The following is a 15,816-nucleotide window of genomic DNA, read 5'->3' as shown; positions in this document are numbered from 1 at the left end:
AGGTCATATTCTCAGGTATTGGGGGTTAGGACTTCAACATATCTTTACGGGAGACTCAAACAGCACATATCACATTCCTTCTAGGGTAAATATTAAGTCAGTTCACATAAACCTACATCAACAATACCACCTTTTGAGAATATACAGGTTTAAAATAATTACCTGAGAAGTAGCCAGACCCTCAAACATATGGAAATTTATTTCTGTTCATCTCTAGTTAGAAAATTAATCTTCAAACACTCAAAATTTTGAAGCAAAAAATTTTCCAGTCAATACTGACAAAACAGAAATTTATATTAATTAGAGAGCAACATTTTTTTAGTGTTTTGTTTAGATGGGAGCTCCAAAGTCCCACGCCAGTCATGTTGTATGAAAGCAGAGACATTCTCTTCCCCAGCTGCGTCCCTGCTCTGCTCTTCACAGTGTTCTTAACACACTTTGAAGGCTCAAGTCTCAGGTATCCATCTGGAATTAACTTTGGGCTGACTTAAAAAAGGGATATTTAAAAAGTCATATTTTCTTATTGATCCTTGAATTTTTCAGGTTGATATTAAAGTATATTAAAACATAGAACTTTTCTTTAGAACATTGTTCAAGGAAATGAAGTAATAGAAACATTAGTGTCTTTTTGTCATAATCCAGTTCTACTCCTCTCATGATTTTTAAGGCATTTCATAAGACCTAATATAGTGACAGTAAAATCCCAGATTAAGTTTTGTTGAATCTCCTGATAAAAAGAAAGCAGTGTTTCATTCTAATTAAACACTAGTCATGTTTACTTGTTTTCCTAAGTCACTGATTTTTATGTCTTAAGTACAATCATTGAACTGATTGATATTCATCCTAGTTTGACAGAATGTACTGAATTTTTCCTCATTGGCAGTCTGATGTGCCCGAAGGAGTCATAAGGGTCCATGCTCCACGTCTCTCGAAGGTTTCCATGGCCATTCAGCTCAATAGTCAAACCAAAGCCAAAGACATACTAGCCAAATTTCAATATGAGAACAGGTGAGTAAAAGCAATAAAGGTCTTTGTACAAAGATGATGAACTTTTACCAGATGAGTAACTTTCCAGGAATTGACAAATTTGGCCCTTTTGAAAAATTAAAACCAGTAAATGAAAAGTCAAAAGTAGAGTAAGATATTAGTAGACCACAAAATTGTTGTGGGTAACAGAAATTTTGTTTTATATTTTAAGGAATTTCTACAAGTGGGATTCTTTGTTTTTTTTTCTTTTATTGTTTTATTGAGGTATAATTGACATATATTCATTTCTGGTATATAACATAATAACTTGATATTTGTATATACTGCAGAATAATCACCACAGTAACTCTAGTTAACATTTGTCACCATATATATATATATAGTTACATATTTTTCTTGCAATGAGAACTTTTAAGGTCTACTGCCTTGCCCTGGCCAGTTTGGCTCAGCAATTGAGCGTTGGCCTGCAGACTAGAGAATCCCGGGTTCGGTTCCTGCTAGGGGCACGTACCACCAAAAAAAAAAAAAAAAAAAAGGTCTACTGTCTTAGCAACTTTCAAATATGCCATACAGTATAAACTGTAGTCATCATGCTGTACATCACATCACCATGACTTATTTATTTTATAACTGGAAGTTTGCATCTTTAAATCCCCTTCACCCATTTTTCCCACCCCACCCTCTTACTTTGGCAACCATCAATCTTTTCTCTGTATCTGTGAGACTGCTTTTAGTTTTTGTTGTTTTGTTTTGTTATATTCCACATTTAAGTGAGATTATTTGTCTTTCTCTGTATGCTTTATTTCACTTAGCATAATGCCCTTAAGCTCCATCCATGTTATTATTGCAAATGACAAGGTATGATTTATGATGGTTGAATAATAATCATATAACAATATTCATATAAATAATATATATATCTCCATTAATCAATAGACACTTTTTCTTATTCCATTTATCCATCAATGGACTTTTAGGTTGTTTCCGTATCTTGGCTATTGTAAATATGCTGAAATGAACGTGGCAGTACATATGTCTTTTTCTTAGGCACTTCCATACTGTTTTTTAATAGTAACTTCACCATTTTACATTCCCATCAGCAGTGCAAAAAGGTTCCCTTTCTTCACAGCATTGACAACATTTGTTATTTTAATTTTTTTTGTCTTTTTGATAATAGCCATTCTAATAGGTCTAAGGGTATATCTCATTGTGGTTGTGATGTGCATTTCCCTGATAATTAGTGATGTTGAGCATCATTTTATGTACCTCTTGGCTATTTGCATGTCTTTGGAAAAATGTCTGTTTAGATATTCTGCTCATTTTTAGTCACATTGCTTTTTTTGCTATTTAGTTGTATGAGTTCTTAATATATTTGGGATATTAACCCCTTATCAGATATATGGTTTGCAAATATTATCTTCCATTCCATGGGTTATCTTTTGCTTTTTGATGGTTTCCTTTGCTCTGCAGAATCTTTTTAGCTTGACATAGTCCATTTGCTTATTTTTGCATTTGTTGCCTTTGCTTTTGGTACCAGAGTTAAAAAAAATAATTACCAAGACCAATGTCAAAGACCTTACTGCCTACATTTTTTTCTAGGGGTTTTATAGTTGTAGGTCTTACCTTCAGGTCTTAAATGACTTTAAGTTAATTTTTGTGTAAGATTACAAATGGGATTCTTAACAGGAAACCTGTTCTATCTTGGTATCTTCATTTACTCATTGAGTTTTACTTTTTATTAGAAAAAAATTATAGCAAGTTAGTTTTATAGATCTCTTGATAGAGTTCCAGGAATATCATTATTTCAAGCTCCAATGGGCTTTAATATGCTAATATCAGATAAAGTTTATATAGTTAAGTGAACATCATAGCTGTTGCTTTTCTTAAAATATGCTTACAATAAACCTTGAGATTGGAATGATATTTACCAAAAAAATATTTTTGTATATCAGCCATAAATTGCCTTAAAAGAGCATAAATAATCATTTTTGTCTAGGCATGCTTATAAACATTTACCCTGAGATTTTTAAAAGATAGAATCACTATTTTAAACCTGCCCATTAGACAGCAGGTAAAGTTTGGTGGTCTCTAGTTAAACTCTGATGGTATCCTTAAAAAGAAGAATTAAAATCATATTAAAAAGGAGTATCCAGCCTGGCCAGTGTGGCTCAGTGGTTGAGCGTTGACCCATGCACCAAGAGGTTGCTGGTTCCATCCCCGTCAGGGCACATGCCCAGTTTGAGGGCCCGATCCCCAGTGAGGGGCATGCAGGAGGCCATCAATTGATGTTCTCTTTCATTGATGTTTCTGTTTCTCTTTCCCTCTCCCTTCATCTGTCTCTAAAAATTAATAAATAAAAAAAAATTTTTTTTAAAGGAGTATCCATGTTGAGCAAAAAAAAGCCAGTTGCAAAAAAATTACATACTGCAAGACTCCATTTATATAATATTTTGAAATTACAAAATTTTAGCAATGGAGATAGATTAGTGGATACCAGAGGTTAGTTAGGGAGAGATGATTGGAGGGGGAGGGTGGAGATGTGTGTGGTTATAAAAGGACAACATGAAGTTCAATACCTTTGTGGTATTGAAACTGGTATCTTGACTCTGGTGGTTGATAAAAAAAAACAAACAAAAAAAAAAACCTCTAAATAATTATATTGAACTTAATACACACACAAAGAAGTACAGTTAAATTGGTAAATCTCAATAAGATGAGTGGATTGTATCAATGCCAATATCCTGACTGTGACATTTTACCATAGTTTTGTAAAATCTTACCACTGGGGAGAACTCAGCAAAGAATAATCTGTATTATTTCTTATAATATATGCGAATCTACAATTATCTCAGTAAAAATTTCAATGGAAAGGAAGACAGGAATAGCCAATATAGGTAATCTATGCTGTTAGAAGTCAGGATGGTGGTTTTCTGTGAGGGTGAAATGTGATGTATATACTTTATGTTACACTTTGTAGGCTCATATATATATGAGCTTACAAAAAACAAGAGTAGACAGGCCAACAGGAACCCAAAACATTTACTCCTTTCTGTTGCTGGCCCTGACCCCTAAAATACTATAAATAGTTACCCCTGGGCAGTAATAGAAGGACTTGAAATTCTCTTCAAGGGATTTGGGCATCCGATAGATTTCTGCTTACAAAGTTGTCTCTGTATGCTCATGTAGACCCTTTGCAGGAAGAAAATTTTGGACATCCATGAGCCAAAAAAATAAATGATCCTTGATCTAAACCTCATATTGTATACAGAAATTAACCCCAAATGGATAACAGAATTAAATGTGAAACATAAAACTTTAGAAAATTACTTACAACAAAACTTTTGTGAAATAAAGCTAGTGAAGAATTCTTAGACTTAACATTGAAAGCATGATCCATAAGAGAGAAAAATTTATAAACTGAAGTATACACTGAAAGACCCTGTAAAAACGATGAAAAGACAAGCTAAAGGCTTCACCCTGGCCAGTGTGGCTCAGTCCGTTGTGCTTCGTCCTGTGCACCTAGAGGTCACCGGTTCAGTTCCTGGTCGGGGCACATGCCTGGGTTGCCAGCCAGATCCGCAGTGCAGGGCATGCAGTAGGCAGCCGATCGATGTCTCTCTCTCCCTCTCCCTCTCCCTCTCTCTCTTCCTCTCTCTCTAAAAAGATCAATTTAAGAATGTATTTTTAAAAAAGATTTGAAGAGAATATTTATAAACCACATAGTCAACAAAGGTCTGGTATCTAGACTATATAAAGAACACTCAAAACTCAACAGTAAAAACAAACAAACAAACAAACAAAACACCAAGAAGAAACAATCCACTTTGAAAATGAGCAAAAGACATGAACAGAAATTTCACCAAAAAGGATATACAGATGAAAAATGTTCAATATCATTAATCATTAGACACCTATGAGAATGGCTAAACTTAAAAAATAGAAACAACACTAATTATGGCAAAAACATAGAGAAACTTGATTACTCATACATCGCTGATGGGAATGTAAAATGATACTCTGTAAAACAGTTTGATAGTTTCTTTTTTTTTAATTTTTATTTTTATCCTCACCTGAGGATATTTTCCCATTTATCTCAGATAAAGTGGGGGGAGAGAGAGAGAGGAACTTGATGTGAAAACGACACATCGCCTGGCTGCCTCCCCCATGGCTCTGACCAGGGCCAGGGGTGAACTGCCACTGAGGTACGTGCCCTTGACCAGAATCAAACCCGTGACTCTGGTCCACAGGCCCACGCTCTAACTGCTGAGCCAAACTGGTCAGGACAGTTTGATAGTTTCTTATAAAACTAAATATGCAGTTACCCTGTGAACCCATCGTTCACACTCCTGGGCATTTATCCCAAAGAAATTGAGACTGTGTTTCCACAAAATGCTCTGTGTACAAATGCTTATAGCAGCTTTAGTTATAATAATCAAAAAGTAGAAAAAACGCAGGTGTTCTTCAACAGGTAAATAACTAAGCAAGCTACAGTACATCCACACCATGGTATGCTATGCTACTCAGCAATAAAAATTCAGCAACTTGGGTGAATATCCAGGGATTTAAAAAAAAAAAAAAAAAGTCAATACAAAGTGTTCCATACTGTATGTTTTCATTTACATAACATTTTGAAATGACAAGTGAATAGAAATGTAGAATAGAGGAATAAAGGATGAGAGTATGGATAGGGACAGGGAAGGGGGATGATATAACGGAGAGAGGAGGGATCTCGTGATGGAAATGTTGTATATCTTGACTGAATCATTAAGCATTCTGGTTGTGATAGTGCACTAATCTTTCAAGACGTTTCTATTAGAGGAAACTGGGTGAAGAGGACACTGAATCTGTCTGTATTATTTCTTACAAATACATGTAAATTTACAATTATTTTTAAAGGTTTAATTAAACAAAGGAGAATGCACAATTTTTCCTCATGATAGAGAGTGAGAACAATCTTTTTTAAGAAAGCAAGCTGGAAGTTGTTCCTGAAGCAGGATAGAGATTAGAAATGGTCTTTCCAGATGCTTCCACCCCAGCATTCTAGTCTGGGGTAGAAAAATTAAATTGGGCAATCATTTTATCTGACTTGCTTTTATTATAGGGCAAGGACATGCAATGAAACCAGTGTTAGATAGTTAGTAAAGCATTAATTAGTCAAGCTTAGAAATATGACAGGGGCTGAGGAGAGAATCTCATTCAATTTTGCTAAATATGGGAATGAAACCTGACTTCTGAAGCGAGAGTGATGTGGCCAATGACAAGGCAGTGGGAAGCATCCAGCTGCTCCTTGGCCAGCTGTGACATGGTCAGCAGCAGTTACCTCTAAAAGGAGTTGACAGTTGTGGCTAAACGGGCTCGGGTTGCTGTGGAAGCATCGCAGCATCAGTCTTGGTTTGGAAAAGTCCCAGCCTCTCTGTGCCTCAGATGCTTGTCTGTGTCAAACAAAAAAAATTGTTTTGATCATAACTTCCATCATAATGATGTCTTGTGGGGTGTATTTTTCTCAAGGCAGGATTGTTTGTTGCCATGGTTATTTAATCTACAGATTCACCTCAGATTATGAAAGGGTTAAATTATATTGCTTTCTCCTTTTTTCAGTCATGGTTCTTCAGAGTGCATTAAAATTCAGAACCAAAGGTTATATGAAATTGGAGGAAATATAGGTAAGGATTCTTTAACAATTTTTACTCCTAAATTCCCTGATTACTCTAAAAGAAATAAGATGCTATTATTATAAAAGTGTATTTTATAAGTTTCTTATATATAAATCAGTAAGTTTCTAATTTTTTTAATCTCGTGTAAGAACAATATGACTTTTCCTAAAAATGTTTTCAAAAGTTAAATATTTTAGTTGATATGGGCTAGGCTTTTGGGAGTTCTAAATGTGACTAAAAGTTGGAAAATCTCTTTCTAGAGATTCTTCAAAAACAAAGAAAAGAACATCATGGAATTTTCAAAATCATGACATCCTTTTTGTTTAACTTACCTATTTTCACTCGGAGCCCAAGGTCACCCTTCCTATTTCTCTGAGGGGGAGAAAAGGAATCCAAAGACAATTCTCTCTACTTTCTTCTGTTCCCATATCTTCTGCTTGCCTTTCTCACAGTCCAGAGGAAGTAGCTGTGCTCCATTTAGGATGAGCACCTCCTCTCATTTCCACTTCATGCCGCCCCTGCCCAGTAAGAACATTGATCCAGCTATTCTCCCATTCTCTCTTGTATCATCAGCTTTTTCTTCCAAGTGCATCATTTCTGCCTGCATACAAATTCTGGTACTGTCTCTCATCCTTACAAAATTCTCCCTTGACCCCTTTCTAGTCAACTCCACTTTTGTTCTGCTTTACAGCAAAAACTCCTCGAATCAGTTGTCTATGCTGTGATTTCCTCTTGTTCTCTCTTCAAACCACTCCAGTCAAGCTTTACCTTTCAATACTTCGTCGAAATTGCTCTCTTGTCTAGGTCACCAGAGAACCCTTATGTTGTGAAATCCAGCAATTCAGTATGTCTTTATAACTACCTGAGTTGATCTTTTCCTTCTTTGAAAAACACTTTCTTCACCTGGTCTCAAGGAAAATTCTAAGCTTCTGGCTTTCCTCCCACTACACTGGCTACTCCTTATGAGTCTCTTCTGCCTGTTACTTCTCATCCTCTTAATATTGGAGAGCTGTAGGGTTCAGTCCTTCCAACCCTTCTCTATCTACACTTAACTTCCTCGAGGAGCTTAATTCACCTCATTGCTTTGAATACACCATTATGCTGATACCACTCACATTTATATCCAGACTTTCCCTCAAACACGAACACTGAGTATTCAATCACTGGGCACACTCTGCCTTGGGTCTTTGCATTTGCTAACTTTAGCTCTGACCACTCTCAGATTGTTCATTCTCACCCCCTTGCCTCATTCAGGTCTTTAATGAATATCATCTTCTCCATCAGACCTTCCTAGATTATGTGCTCTCTGTTTTCCTTCCCTGCTTTGTTGTTCTCTAGTGTTCTTATACTGTCATACTCGCTTTATATTAAATTTGCTTATTTTCTAGTTGCCTTTACCACTTTTAGAATGTAAGCACCCAAAGGGCAAGTGTTTTTTACTGTCTGATGCATTGCTGTAACCCCAGACCCTAGAGTAGTTCCTGGAACATCATAATTCTCAATAAATATTTGATAAATGAATCAATCAGGCAAGCACTCAGATCTTGGTAGTTTTGTTTGAGACTTTAATATACATTTCAAACACATTGTATATAAAGATTTTCAAATGTGCCACATGGAGTGATCTTTTGTTTTTAATATGTTTTGATTTATTTTAGAGAGAAGGAGAGGGAGAGAAACATCTATTAACTGCCTCCTGCACTCCCCCTACTGGGGATTGAGCCTGCAACCCGGGCATGTGCCCTGGCTGGGAATCAGCAACTTTTGGTGCATGGGACAATGCTCCATCAACTGAACCACACTGGCCAGGGCATGGAATGATCTTTTTGTGTTATTTCCAGATCTCCTGCCTATGGGCATTGCATCCATGGTAAATAAACTAAAATGAACTTGCTTTTAATCTTCTCTAGTTGTGGTCAAGTTACTCTCTGTAAAACCATTAGAGGATATATATTACAATATAAATGATCAGTTTATACCTGAAACAAGTCCTTGCCATATTTTTTCTAATAGATGTGGTGAGTCTAGAGAACAAATAATTTGCCTGAGGTTGGTATGTCTGTAATTTCACATGGGATTTATTTGAAGTACTTAACAGTCAGAAAGAAACAAAGGAGGGAAGGAAACAGGCATGCTTTGCTAAGAATCTTTAAAATGTATCTACAGTCATGCTTTTGGTCAACCATGGACCACATATATGACAGTGATCCCATAAGATTATAATGGAGCAACAAAATTCTATTGCCTAGTGACATTGTAGCTGTCATGATATAGCACAACACATTATTCAAATATTTGTGGTGATGCTGGTGTAAACAAACCTACTGTGCTGCCAGTTGTATAAAAATATAGCACACATAATTATAGTGGTAAGCCATACCATCTAGATTTGTATAAGTACACTATGATATTCACCATCTAAATTTTTTTCTCATTATATATTTGAATTGTTTATTGCTTGTCCAGTGATCAGTAAAGGTATGGAAGGGTTTAATAGCTACAGTACTCTATAAAAATAAGGAAAGCACTTACTCTACTTACTTTTGGCAAAGAGAACTATATTGGTCTTATACAAATCTTACAAATATACTCATACCTGCGCATAGACACATGGAAGTGTTCACTCTTAAAAACATACTCTGATTTTCTTTTTCTTTTAGGACAGCATTGCTTGGATCCAGATGCTTATATATTGGATATATATCATGTAAATCCTCAAGCAGAATGGGTGATTAAACCACAATCAAGTTTTTGAAAGACCCTCAAGATGGCAGCCATTATGTATTATATGCCAAGAAAATTCTACATTACGTAGGGGGGGAGAAAAGCCTAATTTTGACATGTTTGTTTCTATAACCCCCTTGGTGCTTCTCAGCCCAAGTGGTGTCTCCTCACATTGTCAACATGAGCTATGGAAGAGGATATGGTTAACCATTTGAACTAAAGCGTTCTCATGATGGTTCCTTGGTAAGAATAAAGGAAAGAGGTTGTGATCCTTCCTGAAGAAAGACCAATCTAGAATAGGAACTCTAATTATTTCTAGTACTTTGACTTCACAGCAGAAATGAACTTGGTCCTATAGATAAGAAACACTTCTTTATGTAGCAAATGCTCCCAACACAAGAGGTGGAAAAAGACTTTTTTATACTTACTTTATATACATATATTGATCATTTTGAGCAAGAATGCCAGAAATAGCAGTAATTTCCACTCTGCAAAATAATGCAGATCTACTTTCCAACCAAGTCAGTTTCTAAAGTTATACATACAATATTTATGCTCTGACTTCCTCCTGAATAGAAGGAGGAGGAACTTCTGTTTAAAGACACTGTGTTGTTATATATGTTATACTATATCATGACAATCAGCATTCTGGTGCAAATGAACATTTCCTTTTCTTGAATTGTTGAAAATTGATATTTTTAAAGCTTATTCCCTTATGTGTACAGGGACCCCTAGGCAAGCTTAGTTTGACAAAAGGTATTCTCATGTTTTCATAACCTTCTGTGTAGTCAAAAGTCACAGAGCCTCTGTTTTTTTCATCATAATTATGACACTCAATGAATAGCTTTCCATGTGCCAGACATTGATTTCCTTTTCTGATGAAACACATCATTTTTTATACTTGACAACTGTACATAGTCACTTCTGCAGCCCCAGTTTCAAAATACAGAACTGCCTTCATCCAAGAGTGCTGAAAATACTGTTACATTCAGATTTTATATGCTGCAAAAGCAGGTTTTGTTTCTGTTCATCAATCATAGTCCTGGCCAACCACTGTGGATTAGCATCAGGCTTTAAAATCAGCTGCATATCTTGTAAGCAGAAAACTGTCTCCCTATCAAGATCCTGTGGAACCATTTTCCAGACCTGTGATTGATAAGAACATACAGTCTCTGTGATTCTGATTGAGAGCAAATCTAAAATATGCTGAAGGATCTAACATCTCTGCCTTTCATCTTGAGAATGCAGATATAGTCCATCCTTGTAGAATTAGCTAGAAATGGGACAGAGATCTCATTTATTCCACTTTGGATTAGAATTCACAGATTGTTATTTTGATGACATCATATCAATCTTAATGAGATTTAACACTCAAATGGCTCTTGCAGTTCAAACAAGAGTCAGAGTTGCTCACAATTGCAGAAAACATATCTGCTTACCAAGTCTCAAAACATAATGTGATAATTTAAGCCCAAATACAAAAGAAAAATTTTATATGCTACATTATGCCTTGATGTCTATAAAAATATTACTTATGTTCAACATGTAGATAATTCCATTTCTGGTCATTAAGATTTTGTTATATTTATATAGAAAAGTCAAATATCTATTCATTTTTTTGTTTGTTCATTTGAGAATTTTCATTTCCTTTTCCTGAAGACCCATTAGAAAATAAACATGGTTTGTAAGTTTATACTTACATTTCATTAGTTTTCAAGATATGGGTAATTGATGGCATGTGAGTTTACATAATGAATTTCATGAGTCTGAAAAATACGATTTTACGATTTTTGCAATTCAAACAGAAGTAAACATTTCACTTTTTGTAGTTGCTAGGTTCCAAGACATAAGATGGCAGTAATATATGCCTACCGACATGGAAGTCTTCAAGTTAGCTACCTTTCACTTCTATGTATATATGAAAACAATGGTTGATTTAGCTCATTGTGTTTCTTATCATTTAGAATAAATTCTGTCACGTTTATATAGAAAATTCATGAACCTATTCATTTAATTTTTTATTTAGGGATTTTCATTTCTTTTGACTGAAGACACATTAGAACCCATATATAGGTTCTAGAGATTTCAGGGTTTACCTCACTTGTCATCAGTTTTAAACAAATAGCTAACAGATGACAGATTAAAACAATAAATTTCTGAGTTTTTTTAGCCACTTTTGTGTGTTTTCATAGATCAAAGACTTCAATAAAGCAATGACTTTAAATTAATCACTTTAATGTGTTCAAGGATGTGTGACAACTTTCAGGTAACTGTATATATGGAAGGCCACATCAATACCAATATCATTATCCAATGGTAATTTTTATTCTTAGTCATAGGGTTAACTAACTGGTTAGAGAAGAATTTTCACTAGACACACAGACTAATTTTTATGTGGATAAAGAGGTTATTTTTACTAATTTTATCCTTAAAGAATATACAAAATCTTTCAATTAAAATTCAAAAATGCCTGCCACCTAAGTATTGAAAAACTATCTTTGTCTTATCAAGAGTTATTTAAAAGTAGTTATGGTCATCTGTAAAAATGAATAGCATATTTGTGAACAAAAGCAGTCAGATACTGGGCTTCTAAATTCTGTTTTTAATAGATTCCCACCCCACTTTGTCCCATGTGCCCTTGGTGTACAGTTAGGAAAATAATATCCAGGAAAGTACTAGAGAAAATTAACATTTAGGAACACTTATTCATTAAAAAAAAACTAGCACTGGCTCATTTTCTCCTTTTTTCTGCAAAAGAGAATCCCTTTGTTAAGCAGCTCACTTGGGGATATAATTCTTGGAGTGAATGATCTTCAAACAAACTGGAATATTCTTTATAATGTATACACAGTGTAAACTACCTCACTTGCCTTTCTTGGGAAAACAATTAATGGACTTTAACAATTTTTGTTACAAATTATCCCTGTATCTTTTTGTCATTTCAGTTAGCTTTCAGGGTACACTTAATATACATTTAATGATGTAAAATATTTTTAACAAAAGCTTTAAAGCCAAAAATATTCTAACTGATCTGTGCTATACTCTGAGAGATTGTGTGTCTTTTAGTCATTGTCTTGTATGTTTCACCATGTTGAGATGCAGGTTTTCAAGTGTAGGGATTGATACTCATTTCTCTTTGCAGGCATTTTTCAACTGCTTTTCCTCTATTGCATGTGACTGAAAAGTAAGATGAGATTAACATGACCTTTCTTTCTATCAAACATATTTCCACTGCTTTTCACAAATATATCACATGTCTGAAAAGACTGTATATTATGGGATTGAATAGTTTCTGACAGGCATTTTCAATTCTTTTTCATAAATGTGTCACTTATATATATAAAAAAATATGACATGGATTAAAATGTTTTTTTCAAGCATTTTCAATAGTTTTACACACACACCTTAATTTAAAAATAACATGTTTTCTTTTGGGCACTTTTCAACTGTTTTCTAAAACTGTGATTTGATTGAAAAATCATAATGTCACAAGGAATGCCAATGTTTTATGTCGTCTTCCATCTTAAAAGTTAATAATGGTTCTTTTGCCCCATCAGTTTTCATTGTTCAGTATAATATGTATGTTGCATTTTATTCATAAAAAAATAAAAGCACTGTTACGAGAGTTCTTATATTTAACGAAGTCCATCGTAGTGCTGATGAAAGAACAGAAGGTTTATGCCTGAGCCCTCTAAATCTCTGACGTTTACCAGGCAGATGGTGGTTTTGTGCAGAAGCCACGTGGCACTGTGGTCATGGTGGATGGCTGTGGGTAGGAGATAAGCAAACACTATTTCCTAAATTTGTTTGAGTTGGTGCTTCGGACAAGCTTTTAATAGGAGCTTTATTTATATTTTTATTTACTTAGTTATTTGTTTTTGTTACAGATATTTCTCCTTTTTCCTCCATTGACACCCTACTCCTGCTGCCCCCAGCCCCCTGTACAGTATTGTTGTTTATGGCCACTGGTTATGGATATACGCATATACGTTCTATGGTTTATCTCTTTCCTCCTCCATACCCCCCTCCTCTGAGGTTTGTCAGTCTGAACCAGGAGCTTTAAACATTTTTTAAAATTTTTATTTGTTTATTTGTTTATTTATTTTTGTTAATCCTCACCCAAGAATAATTTTCCCATTTTATTTATTTTTTTTAGAGGGAGTGGAAGGGAGGGAGGAGGGAGAGAGAGGGAGAAACATCAATGTGAGAGAGACACATCAGTTGGTTGCCTCACACACTCACCCCCAACAGGGCTGGGGATCAGACCTGCAACCCAGGTGCATGTCCTTGACCAGGAATCGAACCTGAGATCCTTTGGTGCATAGGCTGACACTAACCACTGAGCAACACCAGCCAGGGCTAAACAATTTTTAAAATAGATATAAAGAAGACATTTGACAAAATTCAATACCCACTTATAAATTTTTATAAAATTCAATATTTTACCATATATCTGTGCCAAAGCCAAGAAAAAAAAAAAAGAAAAGGCATAAAGATTAGAAAAGAAGAAATAAAATGGTCTGTATTTGCCAATTATATCATTATTGATATAGAAAAGCCTAAGTTATCTCCAACTACTAAAATAATAAGATAATTTGAAAGGTTATGACATACAAGATTACTACATAAAAATCAATTATATTTTTTATTAGCAGCAAACAATTGGAAAATCAAATTTTAATTGCCATTTGCTATAGCATAAAGAAACAAAACACACATAAATATGTTTAACAAAATGTAAGCAGAACATGTATGCTAAAAACTACAAGATATTTTTGGTAGAAATTAAAGAATAACTAAATGTATAGAAACACAGTATTTCTGGGTAGCAAGAGACGGATGGGAGAGACTTAGCGAGGTGTCAGTTCTCCACAAATAGATCTACACATTCAGTGCAATCCCTATCATAATGCCAGTAGGCTTTTCAGGTAGAAATTGATAAACTAATTATAAAATGTATATGAAAATATAAAGAAATCTAGAATATCTAAAGTAATCTTACAAAAAAAGAGAACAGAATTGACTTTAGAATGAGCAGTGCCAAAGCAATCTATGGGTGAAGGAAACTAAACAGTTGGTACCAGAACAACTGGATATCTATGTGGGAAAAAAAAGCTGACCACCACACAGGATACACAAAGATTTATCCAAAATGGATCGTAAAGCTAATTATAAAACCTAAAACAACCAGGCCTTCAGAGGAAAACAGGAGAAAAGCTTTGAGTTGGGAATGGGCATTGATTTCTTAGAAACAGAAAGCAATGCTAATAAAAGAAAATAAATAATAAATTAGACTTCAACAAAATTTAAAACTGCTGTGTATTCAAAGAGATCATTAAGAAACCAAATAAGCAAACCACAGATCAGAAAAAATATATATATTTGTAAAGCACATAGTTGACAAAATACTGCAATTCAGGATATATAAGGAACTCGCTAGTTAAAAAGACAAACAACCGATTTTTTAATAGGCATAGACTTGAACAGACACTTCAGGAAAGATGTATGCATCTGTCAAAACTCTGAATGTTTGCTTAACATTTCTGCATTTCATTTATGTAAATGTTGCCTGAAAAGAAAAAAATCTGTGAATAATATATAAATATTGAAGTTTAGGTAATGACATGCATACTGAAATATTTAGGGGAAAGTACTGGTGTCTGTAACTTATTTTGAAATGTGTTTAAGATAGAGTGATGAATGAATAGAAACAGTGATAACTGGATAGATATGCACCAGGCCAAACATAGTAAAATATTTATGGTAGAATGGGGTGGGTATACCAGTATTCAATTTAATAGTCTTTATGCTTGAAATTTTTTGTAGCAGAATTTTGAAAACAGAATTTGTATAGTTTATAGTTAATCATGCTGACTGGTGATATATTGAACATTTTCTTCCTAACAGTGGTTCTCAATTGGGGGTGATTTTGTCCTCCAAGGGATATTTGATGATGTCTGGGGACATGTTTGGTTGCCACCAAACATGGCGCTGTTAGCCTCTAGGGTGCTGTTAGCCTCTAGAGCAGCGGTTATCAACCTGTGGGTCGCGACCCCTTTGGGGGTTGAATGACCCTTTCACAGGGGTCGCCTAACACATAACAGTAGCAAAATTACAGTTATAAGGTAGCAACAAAAATAATTTTATGGCTGGGGGTCACCACAACATGAGGAACTGTATTAAAGGGTCGCAGCATTAGGAAGGTTGAGAACCACTGCTCTAGAGTGTGAGACACCAGGGATGCAGATAAACATGCTATAGTGCACAGGAGAGCCTCCACAACAAAGAATTATCTTGCCCTAAATTTCAATAGAGCTAAGCTTGAGAAGTCCTGCCCTAGGATCAAACAAGGAAAGGGTGTTTTCTTCTGCTATTTATATTGAACACTGTACAGCAGATCCTAGCTAGTGTAGTAAGCTAAGAAATAGGAAAGACAAAAAATTTTTTTCAA

At 34.9% G+C, this 15,816-nt stretch overlaps 1 protein-coding gene across 5 annotated transcripts in view; it reads left to right on the top strand.

Annotated features, from left to right (window-relative positions):
- Positions 1-12,659, top strand: part of ARHGAP28 (Rho GTPase activating protein 28) — a 211,291-nt gene extending 198,632 nt beyond the window's left edge. For all 5 annotated transcript variants that reach the window (XM_036245609.1, XM_036245606.1, XM_036245605.1 and 2 more), the window contains 3 exons: positions 884-1,008; positions 6,586-6,650; positions 9,302-12,659. In XM_036245609.1, the coding sequence (XP_036101502.1) occupies positions 884-1,008; positions 6,586-6,650; positions 9,302-9,396 (285 nt within the window). In that variant the 3' untranslated portion in view covers positions 9,397-12,659. The remainder of the gene's footprint in view (positions 1-883; positions 1,009-6,585; positions 6,651-9,301) is intronic.
- Positions 12,660-15,816: the final 3,157 nt, after the last annotated feature.

Source organism: Molossus molossus, unplaced genomic scaffold, assembly GCF_014108415.1.
Source record: "Molossus molossus isolate mMolMol1 unplaced genomic scaffold, mMolMol1.p scaffold_m16_p_6, whole genome shotgun sequence".
In the NCBI taxonomy this organism is placed as follows: domain Eukaryota; kingdom Metazoa; phylum Chordata; class Mammalia; order Chiroptera; family Molossidae; genus Molossus; species Molossus molossus.
The sequence above is the reverse complement of the archived record's forward strand: the minus strand, read 5'-3'. Positions and strand labels throughout refer to the sequence as shown.